This window comes from Rosa chinensis, chromosome 2, assembly GCF_002994745.2.
Source record: "Rosa chinensis cultivar Old Blush chromosome 2, RchiOBHm-V2, whole genome shotgun sequence".
NCBI classification, from domain to species: Eukaryota; Viridiplantae; Streptophyta; class Magnoliopsida; order Rosales; family Rosaceae; genus Rosa; species Rosa chinensis.
In genome coordinates this window covers 12,591,679-12,604,418 of record NC_037089.1, presented here as the reverse complement: position 1 = coordinate 12,604,418, position 12,740 = coordinate 12,591,679, and the positions used below count along the sequence as shown (strand labels likewise).

Genomic DNA, 12,740 nt, shown 5'->3' with positions numbered 1-12,740 from the left:
TTCATACCCAAAATGGTCTCGCAGAAGCCACCATTAAACGACTACAAATGGTTGCTCGAGCATTGGTGATGCGCACCAATCTCCCTATTTCTGCTTGGGGCTATGCAATATTGCATGCAGCTGTGCTTATTCGTCTGAGGCCCACTGCCACTCAACCCTTCTCTGCGTCCCAGATGGTTACTGGGTATGAGCCTGATGTCTCACACTTACGCATATTTGGGTGTGCAGTCTATGTGCCTATTGCGCCGCCACAGCGCACCAAAATGGGTCCTCAAAGACGATTAGGCCTTTATGTTGGATATGATTCTCCAACGATTATCCGCTACATAGAACCCTTGACAGGCGATCTCTTTACCGCTAGATTTGCGGATTGTCACTTCGATGAGACAGTCTTCCCGTCGTTAGGGGGAGATAAGAACATCAATGTTCAACAGGAACGACAGGAATTGTCGTGGTCTGTCCCCACTCTGTCTCATCTTGATCCCCGAACCGCACAGTCAGAAATTGAAGTGCGGAGAATTCTCGATCTTCAGAACGTAGCAGATTCGATGCCTGATGCGTTTTCTGATATCACTAAAGTGACGAGATCACACATACCTGCTGCAAACGTGCCTGCAAGGATTGATGTCCCTAAAAGTAGAGGACATGACGCCAACTCAAGAATGCATGAGCATGGCGCCAACGTCCCATCTCTCAATGATGGTGACGTTGTGGCTAGGCCCACGGCTCCCGCCAAGAAGCGCGGGAGGCCCATAGGTTCGATGGATTCTCGCCCAAGAAAGAAAGCGAGTTCGGCACAAAATAATCCATTAATCATCGATGTAAATAATCCATCTCATGAGAATATTCCGGATTATGGTTATGTCCAAGAGACATCATTGGGGGACGCTCCAATGTCAGAACCAACTCCAGAGAATAGAGAGATCTCCATAAATTACACTAGTGTACATGAGATGATGGATAGAAATTCTATGGCGATTGATGATGCATTTGCATATCATATTGCAAAAGGAATTATAGAATATGATGATATCGAACCTCGCTCTGTTGAAGAATGTCAACAAAGAGCGGATTGGCCTAAATGGAAAGATGCAATCCAGGTTGAATTGGATTCACTAACAAAGAGACAGGTATTTGGGCCTGTAACGCAGACACCCCCAAGTGTAAAGCCTGTTGGCCATAAATGGGTCTTTGTTAGAAAGCGTAATGAGAAAAACGAGGTTGTTAGATACAAAGCCCGCCTTGTGGCGCAAGGTTTCTCACAACGCCCTGGAATTGACTACGAGGAGACATATTCTCCCGTAATGGACGTCATAACGTTCCGCTACCTTGTCAGTTTGGTAGTTTCCGAAAAACTTGACATGCAGCTTATGGATGTGGTTACAGCATATCTTTATGGGGATCTAGATTCAGAGATATATATGAAGGTTCCAGATGGACTTCAATTACCCAAATCAAGTGGCTCTAAACCACGGAGCGCGTTTTCAATAAGATTAAAATGCTCACTATATGGATTAAAACAATCCGGACGGATGTGGTATAACCGTCTAAGTGACTACTTGATTGGGAAGGGATATATTAACAATGAAATATGCCCATGCGTGTTCATTAAAAGAACAAGTTCCGGATTTGCAATCGTAGCAGTTTATGTCGATGACATGAACCTAATTGGAACTCTAGATGAGTTGAAGGTAACTGCTAAATACTTGAAATCCGAATTTGAGATGAAAGATCTTGGGAAAACACGGTTTTGTCTCGGTTGAGAACTCGAGCACCGTAGTGATGGAATCTTGATCCATCAGTCTGCATATACTCAGAAAATCCTAAGGCGCTTTAATGAAGATAAAGCAAAGCCTACGAGTACTCCCATGATCGGCCGTAGTCTTGAGCCCGGAAAAGATCCGTTTCGTCCAAGGGATGAGGACGAAGAACCATTAGAGGCCGAGGTGCCCTATTTGAGTGCAATAGGCGCATTATTGTACTTAGCTCAATGCACAAGACCGGATATCTCATTCGCAGTGAACTTGTTAGCTCGACATAGCTCTGCGCCAACACGCCGCCATTGGATTGGTATAAAGACAATCTTTCGATACCTAAGAGGTACGATTGATATGGGCCTATTCTATCCCTACAGAGAGAAAAGGAATGACGGAAAATTGGGATTGGACCCCAAAAGGCGAAACGCCCCCGTCCATGGAATGGCCGCCGGCCATGTTGCCGCCGCCGGCGCCGCCACCGCTCATGGTGGCCGGCGTTCTCCTATCTCCCTCCATCAAAACGACAATGATGTCTTGATGGGTTTTGCTGATGCAGGGTACCTCTCTGACCCTCACAAAGGTCGCTCCCAAACTGGTTATGTCTTTACCATGGGAAGCACTGCGATATCTTGGAGGTCTACAAAACAGACCCTTGTTGCTACTTCCTCAAATCATGCAAAGATTATTGCTCTACATGAAGCTGTACGTGAATGTGTATGACAAAGGTCTGTAATTCGACACATTTAAGGAAGTTGTGGTTTGAAGTCTACCACAGATGAACCTACATGCATTTATGAGGATAATGCAGCTTGTATTGAACAAATGAAATTAGGTTTCATCAAGGGCAACAACACCAAGCATATATCGCCTAAGTTCTTTTATAATCAGCAACAACAATCACTTCTAAAGATTGAAGTGAATCAAATCCGATCAGAGGATAATGTAGCGGACTTATTCACTAAGTCGTTACCTAAATCCACCTTCGAGAAACATGTGAAGAGCATCGGATTGAGAAAGTTATCCGAACTCCCACGATTATAGCAATCAGGGGGAGATATCGACATCAGGGGGAGTTATGATGTCTACATGTTCGATCTCGAAGAGTGAAGGACGTGTTGTGCTCTTTTTGTCCTTCGACCAGGGTTATTTTTATCCCACAGGGTTTTTTGTTACCTGGCAAGGTTTTTAACGAGGCAACGGATGAAGCGTCACCACCAAGTTTGAAGCGGCACAAGGGGGAGTGTTGAAGGAATATCGATTTAGTGTGCCTTATCAAACTAGGAGTAGCAATAGGAGAGAAGGTTCTAGATTTCCCAATCCTACACGGATTGGTATTCCTTGTAACATTAGAACTAGCACTTTGTAATCCCTATATATAGGGCTCCTATTCTCAATAATAAGAACACATCTCTCTCATCAATCTCTCTCAAATACATTATACTTAAACAGTTCCCAGTTAAAATACAACATTTTATGATATAGTGCTTGTTTTCTGTTTACTATGAAAGTTAGTACTAAAACTAAAAACACATAACTAATTTTCGAGTTAGCTAAAGTAGTTGGGGTCATGGGGAGGTACTAATTCAGACCAGGTCAGAGGTTCCATCTCATCTACCAAAGATTAGTTAGAACCTAGGTTGACAAATACAAATGCAAACATGAGACAATGAATTATATCATATAATGGTAGAAGATCATGCGTATGGCAAGTGATGTTAATTGTGCGTAGGCATGGTAGGTGAGGTTTGTGAGGCTAATAGTGGAGATGCAAGTGAGGCTAACATTGGGCAGCATGACAAGTGAGGCTAATGAGACTAACAATGTCCATGTCTGGTGAACCAAACATTGGGCATGTTTAATGAAGCTAACGGTGCTCTTGTGTAGTGAGGCTAATGGTGCATACTCAAGCGAGACTCAACACACGACATTTTTTGGTATGCTTTTTTAATCATACGGAAATCAAATTTATAACCTTTTTTGAAAAAAAAAAATATATTGTTCGAGATCATAATTTTTTATCAAAATCCATGGACTACATACATATGTTTTTTTGGCTAAAATCGAGTTTTTTATTTTTTAACTAAATTTTTTTCTCCCCATAAATTATGATTTTTAAAGAAATTTAATAAATAGCGGAACTCAAAAATTTCAACCCAATATTTTTTTTTACGATTTTTCAAAGTCTGAAAACCAAAATAAAAGATAATAACAACATTACAAATTTACAAAAAGAAGCCCCAGTACCATTTGATCTAGTGACATAAGTCTTTCCTTTATAAGTAGGAGGTTGTGAGTTCGACTCACATTAGATTAATTATTGGATATGAGATATGAGTTGTTTATTTGATAAAAAAAAATAAAAAATAAAAATTACAAAGAGGAGCTTGCTAAGCAACGGGAAACTATAAGAGCTAAACGTAAAAGATCATCCTGATATTAGGTAAGTCGGTAAACCACCCTGGAAGCAAGGGATCACTCCATAACCAGCAGCAGACTGTAAGCTTGGATCTCCATCAAACCATACATTGCTTGAGAAAAAAATTTGCTAAAGATAAAATTGTATAGAAGATATTATATATTTCTAATGTTTTACTACATAAATTTTCTCTATCTAGGCCTAAACTCAATACCTTCCACAATGAGACCTCTTTTTCTCACAAAACTTTCAGATCCCTCTAGAATACACTCTATAGTAGCATTATCTTCAATATAGGAGATTTCACCGAACTCAATCTCCATCCATCCGTCATTTCTCCTTCGAGCTTGTGAAGCCATATCTCCTATCAGGAAGACACGATTATGTTGAGCTACAACTCTGCGTTGAATATTAACTACACGCACTACACGCAAGCTAACAGGGCTTTCATGAAAACCAGATCGAGATATATTTGGAAACTTATATACAAGGTAAGCTACATAAGTTGTTCTCGGGGACAACATATATGTCGCTATAGATCCCTTGATCTTAAGACTATATACAAATCTGAGCTCAGCCACTTGGGAGAACCTGTGATTAAAATAACAGAATAGTTAATAAACCCGACGGGGAGCATCTTCAACTGTTCCCTCTATTATTCTATGGTTATTCCATATAAAACTCTATAACTCTTAACTTCCTCATCCCTATTATCCTAGTTTTTTTTTTTTTTAATCTTTTTATTTATTTATTTTTTTTAAAGCTATTGGAGAAAAGAATGATAATAATAAGATGATAGTACCAACCCAAAAGCTAGGGAGAAATGAGAAAAGAGAAAAAACCTGGATTCGGGTACAGAACTCCAGTTCCAGTATTCTGGAATTTCTGCCAAATCAATAAGTAAAAGCCTGGCTCCCAGCATCCAGCATTTTTTACCAGTCGCCCGATCATACGCAAAGCTCTGTTCAAATATTGATTGTGCACAAAACAACCTAAAATATTTTACAGTGCTGCAAGAATGACAAATTTACATTGCATATATGCATCCGATATACTCTTAACAGGGAGAGAATCTACGAACCAAATGGCCTTCGTCAAGGAAGATGGGGGAAACACAGAGACTGCGGTAGAGGTCTGACGGAGAGGAATAATGGGGCACCGGATCAATAGATCGGGAGATGATTTCAGGGAAACTAGAATGATCCCAAGGGATTTCCTTATTAGTCGTCATCGAATACATTACCCATATTACTAGGGTTTCTATACCGCAAAGGCAAACTGCATGAAAGCATGAAACAATTAACACCCAAAAGAAAATAGGTGAACTAATGAAAGAGTATCAGTTTTCTTTAGAGTAATTTTGTGGGAAGAAGTACCTCGACAAGCGAAGAGAACAAACAAAACTAAAAACCAAGAGAGGGAGGAGAAATTCATCACATTTTATTTGTCATTACCTTTGGCAAGCAGACTTTGTGCTTGGTAGAGTAGCAGTAAACCAAGCCAAGCACTTGCAAAAAGTGCAAAGCCTTTTTCGTCTGTCAGAAACAGCCCGTGCCAATCATGGTCTGTCAAAATCAAATAGGAAATCCATACACCCAAAGCAGAAATCACCAGAACAAACGCTCTCCAAAGCAATCCTAGAACAAAGGAGATCACCAAACAAACCAATCCTAGTCCGGTATAAATGTTTTGGAACGTATTAAGCAATTCGAGAATACTACTGATCATCAATTCTGGCTCTGCAATTTGACCTGCCCAGCGTTCATGAATCCTCACTACTGCATCCCTTAATTGAGTTGCTTGCGGCACCATAGGCCCTCTAACATAATTGTACAACTCCACAAATGCTCCTGCTATTGCGAGAAACATTTCTCTTGCATTCATCTTATTGTATATATATACCTACACGTACAACTATTATACAAGACGTACAACTTGAAAGATGTGAAAAACCTTTGTGCAATTCTAGAGTTAATTAGTACCTTTGTGCGAGAACAACAACCTGCTTCAGCCTTCTGTAAAGGAATCATGAAGCATGTTAATATATATATATGATTTTTTTTTTTTTTTTGCTTTCTTGTGCGGGGTAATACCTAACCAATTTCTGAAATTATCAAAATATTTCTCGTCTCAATTATATTATAATTAGTTTCAGTTTACCTACTACCTACTTGACGTTTATTATAACAAAGTAAATGCAGCACACGGTATTGAGAACTCAGAAGAATAATATCTAATACTTGCTACGTTGCGTGTCAAATACTCATTAGACTAAGGCAAACCTCTTATTAATATGCATGGGAAGCTACTAGGCACATTGTTAATAATAGATCAAAAGACTGTTTGTACTTCATTAAGCAGAATGATTAGTTACGAGTATCTCATTTTCAATACAATCTAAGAGTCATTGAAGGCCTATTTCTAACTTCTAACCAAACATACATCCCAACATATTACAACGCATACCGCGTAATTGTGTGCGCTACACCATTACTTTCACATAGTTTCAAACTTATTGTTGTGATCTGACACAAAATCATAAGCTCTTTGATTTCCTCCACAATATAACCAAACTATATAAACTAAATATACTTTTGATAAGATATATATATATATATGAACTAAATATATATCGGTCAAAGAATACTACATTTCTAAAAATTCTAGAAAAAAATAAGAACAATAGAATCTGGTCTGCTAACCAAAAAGATTGGGACCATAGGCCTCATCTGTTTGTCTCTTTGTAGGTTCAACCAACATCCTATTAGAATCTCTATATATTGCTAAGAAAATTAAAATGGAAGAGTGAATGGCGAGACCGTTTACCATTTTAATAAAACTACTTCCTAATGGGAGTATCTGAATTCTGATGTAATGAATCATTTGGTGAACTTACTCAACTCAAGAATGAACAGAAAGGAGGCTCCGCCTTCGGTCTCTTGGTCAATAAAAAAAATTATTACACTAGAATCAGATAACCTCTGTTTTAGACATGATGCATGGTATCATGGTAGGTAAGTGTGAGATACTAAAAACGCAGTGCTCTCTTTTGTTTTGCTCTCATTTCCATAGTCTTTCAATAATTGGAGGAAGTTTGAAAGAAAAGACAGGTGCAAAATGTGCAGTGATATTATTGGGGGTAAAAACGGGTTTTCCATCAAAACAGTACTCTGTTCATCTTCTTTAATTGTGAACAGAGTATGCTTGTACTAGTATTGCCATTTCTGTATGAACTTTAATTTTAGGAAAGGTAGAACCAATTTATCTCTTGCTAAAATCGAATAAATGCAGTCACGTACGTGTACATCAGTAGCCAGAAATCTCTTTTCAAATCAAATCAGCCTGCACATAAAGATTCCCATTCATCACTTTTCTCAGTACAAACACGTTGAGAGGCAGAGCATTGCTTGTCGTCTCTAGCTATATCAATGCTTGACCTTTCATTTCTACAGATGAAAACCCATTTTATCTCACCCCTCATCTCAGATTGAAACCAACCCCTGTTTCCTCCATATCCAAAACCCTCCCGGTTCATCAACTTTCTCAGTAAACCATGTATCTTTTCAAGAATTTCAGTCTTAAGGACATACCAACAACTCCGGCCGCCTTGTTCTCAGCCTACGCCTCCTTCACCGCATTTGTGCAGTTGGTTCGTGCCATGGTCGAGCAAATCCTTCCCAAGCCGCTCCGGTTATACATTTTCAATAAACTCAAGGACTACTTCTTCCCTTCTCGGAGCTCCGAAGACATGACTCTAGTGATCAACCTATACTCTGCCTCTCGGATGACTGAAAACCAAGTCTATGACGCCGCCGAGGTCTATCTTGCAACCAAGGTCAAACCCTCCGACAAGCTCCTCCTAGTGAGCAAAACCCATGACCAGAAGACCATCAGTTTCGCCAATGCGAAAGCTGCCACCATCATCGACACATTTGAGGACATTGAGCTCAAGTGGAGCCATATCTGCCCCGTTAAGAGATCAGATGCTGTTCAAAACGACAATGAGCCACAAAAACAGTGCTTTATGTTGAGGTTTGGCACCAAACACAAAGAAAAAGTGATGGAGTGTTACTTGCCGTATGTGCTTGCTAAAGCCAAGGACATTAAGCAAGAGGAGAAGTTGTTGAAGATTTTCAGCTGCGGCGGCAATAGCTCTCGTTCGATAGGCCTTGAACACCCTGCCACTTTTGAGACAATGGCGATGGATCCGGAGCAGAAGAAAATGGTTATGGATGATTTGGATCGGTTTGTGAGGAGGAGGGACTTTTACAAGAGGGTTGGCAAGGCTTGGAAGAGAGGGTATTTGTTGTACGGTCCTCCTGGAACTGGCAAATCAAGCTTGATTGCAGCCATGGCTAATCATCTCAAGTTTGACATATATGATTTGGAGCTTTCTAGTATTTCTAGGAACTCGGACTTGAGGAGTGTGCTTCTATCTACTTCAAATCGTTCTATTCTAGTAATTGAGGACATTGATTGCAGTGTGGAAGCCGAAAATCGGGTGGTAGCTGAGAAGTTCATGGGGAGTAGATACAATAGACCATCACAAATGAAGGTCAGTTTATACTTGAATAAAGCTTGAATTCATTGTCTCAAGCATGCTATGGTTATTACTAATTTAATATTCCCTCATTGAGATTCTGAGATGATTTGTTATGATTATGCAGTTTACACTCTCAGGTCTACTTAATGTCATTGATGGTCTGTGGTCATGTGTTGGAGATGAGAGGATCATCATCTTCACCACTAACCACAAGGATCGGCTAGACCCGGCATTGTTGCGACCTGGACGAATGGATGTGCACATTCACATGTCCTATTGTACTCCAAGCGGGTTCAGGATCTTGGCCTCTAACTACCTTGGCATTCATGAGAGCAACCCTCATCGGCTCTGTGGAGAAATTGAAGGGTTGATAGAGAGCACAGAGGTCACCCCTGCACAGGTTGCTGAGGAGCTTATGCAGAGTGATGATGCTGATGTTGCTCTTGAAGGGCTTGTCAATTTTCTCAAATGCAAGATACAGGTTGATAGCAAGAAAACAAAGGATGAAGGGACTAAGAAAGCAGAGAGTTTCGAAGAAGAGTTGGAACAACTTGATAATGGTACTCACCCAATTTTTTCCAAGACTAGTGCTGCGTTTTACAAAGATGTTATTTGATCTGGATATTGCTATGCACAAATTCTCTGTGGACACTGGTTTTGGATTGGTTTCTCCTCTAAGCAACTCAATTGTTAGAGAAAGTCGGCTAAGTATATCAAGCACTATTAGTGTTAGATCTCGGTTTAGGAGCAGAATTCCCTAGTTAAGTTTATGATTTCTATTGTTAGATTGGGTTTCTAGGATCATTTGTGGTTCTCCATATGGACATCTTTTCAATTAATCAGAATATCATATGGGAACTTTTCCTTCAATGCTTATTAAAACATTCTGCCTATAGGTTTATTACTAATAAATTTCTCGCCACGAAGAATGTTACACAAAAGTCGAATCAATGAAAACAAAACTGAAAACATAACAATATCTAAAAATCCAAGCATCACAACAACCACCTTGTTTTCTTTATTTATGAGTATCATGATACAGCCCTGTTCTGAAAGTAAATAAAAATACAAATAGTATACCCAAGTGGTTGCTGAGGAGTTCATAGATAGATCATCAAGCCTAAGAAGGTCGAGATCAATAACATACAGATGAAGCGAGCTTATAAATATGAACTCAAGAAGCACATTAAGAGGCACAAAAGTGAATAGCATTATGAAGTTGTGAACAGTCTGAGATAACTCTGTGTAGAAAAGACAGACTTTGTTTTTCCTAATACGCTTCTGCACTACTAAAACAACTTCTCACATTCTTCTTTTCTCAAATCCAAAGTTTTTTCCTTTTTCCCTTTTTGGTAGATTTTCAAATTCCACAAGGAAACTTCTCAGATTCCCCTATAACTTGAGAGTTAAGAAAGACACAGGTTATAACTGAAGTGTAAGCATGCAAATTCCAGTCATATTAAGGATCGAGTAGCACTGTGGTATGCTTCATGCAATTCGAATTATAAGGAGACATTATCAGAATGCTGTTTTTATTGAGACATGAGGTTGGTATGCTTAATGCTTGTACAGATGTATGTGTTGCTATATGTATGGTTTGCTGATTCTTATATCAAACTTCCTCGAGCGTAAAGAGCTCAAGAGGATCGAATGCCATGAAGTATAAAGGGAGCTAATAAAGCTGGGTTCAAGAACCAAATAAGACGTAGACAACATGAATACCAATGTTAAAGTGTATACTTAAAAAAAAAATGTTAAGCAGTAACTGAACAATGTGGCTTCTTGGATCTTTTCCGTAATTATTATTGTTCATCTTTGATCAATGTTAGTTGTCGGTTCTATTTTCCCATTGCCAATTAGGTAAGACTTGTTCTTGTGCAACAAGAATTCCATACTCTATCCCAACTGATTTTTAGACGGTTTAGGGTTGTAATCTAAACCCTAGGACAAGATTCCTATAAAAGCACTACAGGATTGTATAAAGTCGAGATATTCTCTCACCTTAGATGCCTCATCAGAAACCCTAGAGTTGAACAAAATGTTTCCTCTCAATCCCAAACAAATACCTACATCAGTGTCCTCACTGTTCTCAGCCTATGCCTCCTTTACTGCATTCATGATGTTGGTCCGTACTGTTGTCAAAGAACTCAAAGATCTCATCCCCCTCAAGGTTCGATCATACATATACTCCAAGCTTGAGTACTACTTATTTACCCCTACCCCGAATGATCACCTAACTCTTGTCATAAACAAGAACATTGGCATGGCGCTGAACGAGGTCTATGAGAAGGTAGAGGTCTACCTTGGAGCCAAGATTACTCCCTCCGATAAGCGTCTTGTACTGAGCAAAACAAATAAGCAAAAAACTGTGAGCCTAGCCATTGAAAAAAGAGGCCAAGTTGTCATTGATACCTTCGATGACATTGAGCTCTGGTGGCGTTACCTGGCCAAACAAAATAAGTCCAAAAACAAGCAGAGTCCTGCTTCTGCTGCTGATGATGAAGAAGAGTTAGAGTGGTTCTTTGAGTTAACTTTCAATGAGAAACACAGAGCCAAAGTGATAGACTCCTACATGCCACATGTGTTTGCTCAGGCTGATTCTATTCAACAAGGGAAAAGAGTTCTAAAGCTTTATTCCTCTGCCACTTATGGTTCTCCTAGAAGTAGCATAGATCTCGTGCACCCTGCTACTTTTGATACAGTGGCAATGGATCCAGAACTTAAGAAAATGATTATAGATGACTTGGATAGGTTCATAAAGAGGAGGGAATTATATAAGAAGGTTGGGAAGGCATGGAAAAGAGGATATTTGTTATATGGTCCACCTGGTACTGGAAAATCTAGCTTGATTGCTGCCATGGCTAATTATCTCCAGTTTGATATATTTGATTTGGAGCTTTCTAATGTATATAGCAACTCTGACTTGAGGAAGGTATTGATGTCCACTTCAAATCGTTCTATTCTGGTCATTGAGGATATTGATTGCAGTGTGAAAATAGACAATCGGGAATCAGTTCAGCCTTCCATACCCTGTAGAACTTCAGTTTCTACTCCTGCAACCAAGGTCAGTACCTAAACTTTAAATAGGCATCTAACTTAGGATTTCAATTCATATCCTAAATATGAGTAGAACCATGTTATCCTTAATCCTCTGAATTGGTAAGCATACGGTTATGTGGTACAAATGTTATATATGTAGAGTCAATATGCATTGACATTGTGTTATGACAACTGCAGTTCACACTCTCGGGCCTACTGAACTTCATAGATGGTTTGTGGTCATGCTGCGGCGACGAGAGGATAATTGTGTTCACCACCAACCACAAGGACAAACTAGACCCTGCATTGTTGCGTCCAGGTCGAATGGACGTGCACATCTTGTTGTCATACTGCACTCCGAGTGCGTTCAGAACCTTAGCCTCTAATTACCTTGGCATTCATGAAAGCAATCCTCATCACCTGTGTGGGGAAATTGAAAGCTTAATAGAGAGCACAGAGGTTACCCCTGCAGCTGTAGCTGGGGAGCTTATGAAGAGCGATGATGCAGATGTTGTTCTTGAAGGGCTTGTCAAATTCCTCAAAGAAAAGAAGGCTGCTAATGATAAGATAAAGTTAGAACAGGCTAAAAGAGCTTGGGAGGAAGGGAATAAGAAAGCAGAGCTGGAAGGGACTAACAAACAAGAGAAGCAGGAAAGGGATTCCTCACTAGAAGAGTTGGAAGGGAGAAGCCACAATTTGATTAGGGGAAAAGCTATGTTTAGTAGGCTGTCTTCACAAGTTGATCAGTTATGCACATTCTCTGTGTAAATTTTGGATTAATTTCTACTTCCAACAACCTAAATAGTAGTTTAGTACTTTTCGAGTCTTTTTGCAACACAGTCTAGCAGTGAAATTCCTAGTTTAGCTTTTCCAATGTTAGGGGTGAGTTTGGTTTCTAACATCATTCGGTTCTACCTTACCGGATTTGCATCTTCTCCGGTAAACTTATAAAGTTGAACTCTAGAAGCAAATTAGGATGCACAAA

At 39.6% G+C, this 12,740-nt stretch overlaps 3 protein-coding genes across 3 annotated transcripts; 2 read left to right on the top strand and 1 right to left on the bottom strand.

Moving 5' to 3' along the window:
* Positions 1–4,252: 4,252 nt before the first annotated feature.
* Positions 4,253–6,171, bottom strand: LOC112189462 (F-box protein PP2-B10). Its single transcript, XM_024328804.2, has 5 exons — positions 6,156–6,171; positions 5,628–6,075; positions 5,255–5,451; positions 5,016–5,134; positions 4,253–4,764 (listed from the first exon to the last, which is right to left on the bottom strand). Exons 2-5 carry the CDS (start codon positions 6,055–6,057, stop codon positions 4,365–4,367), a joined length of 1,146 nt encoding a protein of 381 aa, XP_024184572.1. The 5' UTR covers positions 6,058–6,075; positions 6,156–6,171; the 3' UTR covers positions 4,253–4,364.
* Positions 6,172–7,513: 1,342 nt separating this feature from the next.
* LOC112183710 (AAA-ATPase At5g17760) lies at positions 7,514–9,593 on the top strand. The gene is made up of 2 exons (XM_024322059.2): positions 7,514–8,728; positions 8,841–9,593. The coding sequence occupies exons 1-2, from the start codon at positions 7,727–7,729 to the stop codon at positions 9,330–9,332; spliced, it is 1,494 nt and encodes a 497-aa protein (XP_024177827.2). The 5' UTR covers positions 7,514–7,726; the 3' UTR covers positions 9,333–9,593.
* A 130-nt stretch (positions 9,594–9,723) lies between these two features.
* Positions 9,724–12,552, top strand: LOC121048779 (AAA-ATPase At2g18193-like). Its single transcript, XM_040514291.1, has 2 exons — positions 9,724–11,759; positions 11,954–12,552. Exons 1-2 carry the CDS (start codon positions 10,755–10,757, stop codon positions 12,521–12,523), a joined length of 1,575 nt encoding a protein of 524 aa, XP_040370225.1. The 5' UTR covers positions 9,724–10,754; the 3' UTR covers positions 12,524–12,552.
* Positions 12,553–12,740: the final 188 nt, after the last annotated feature.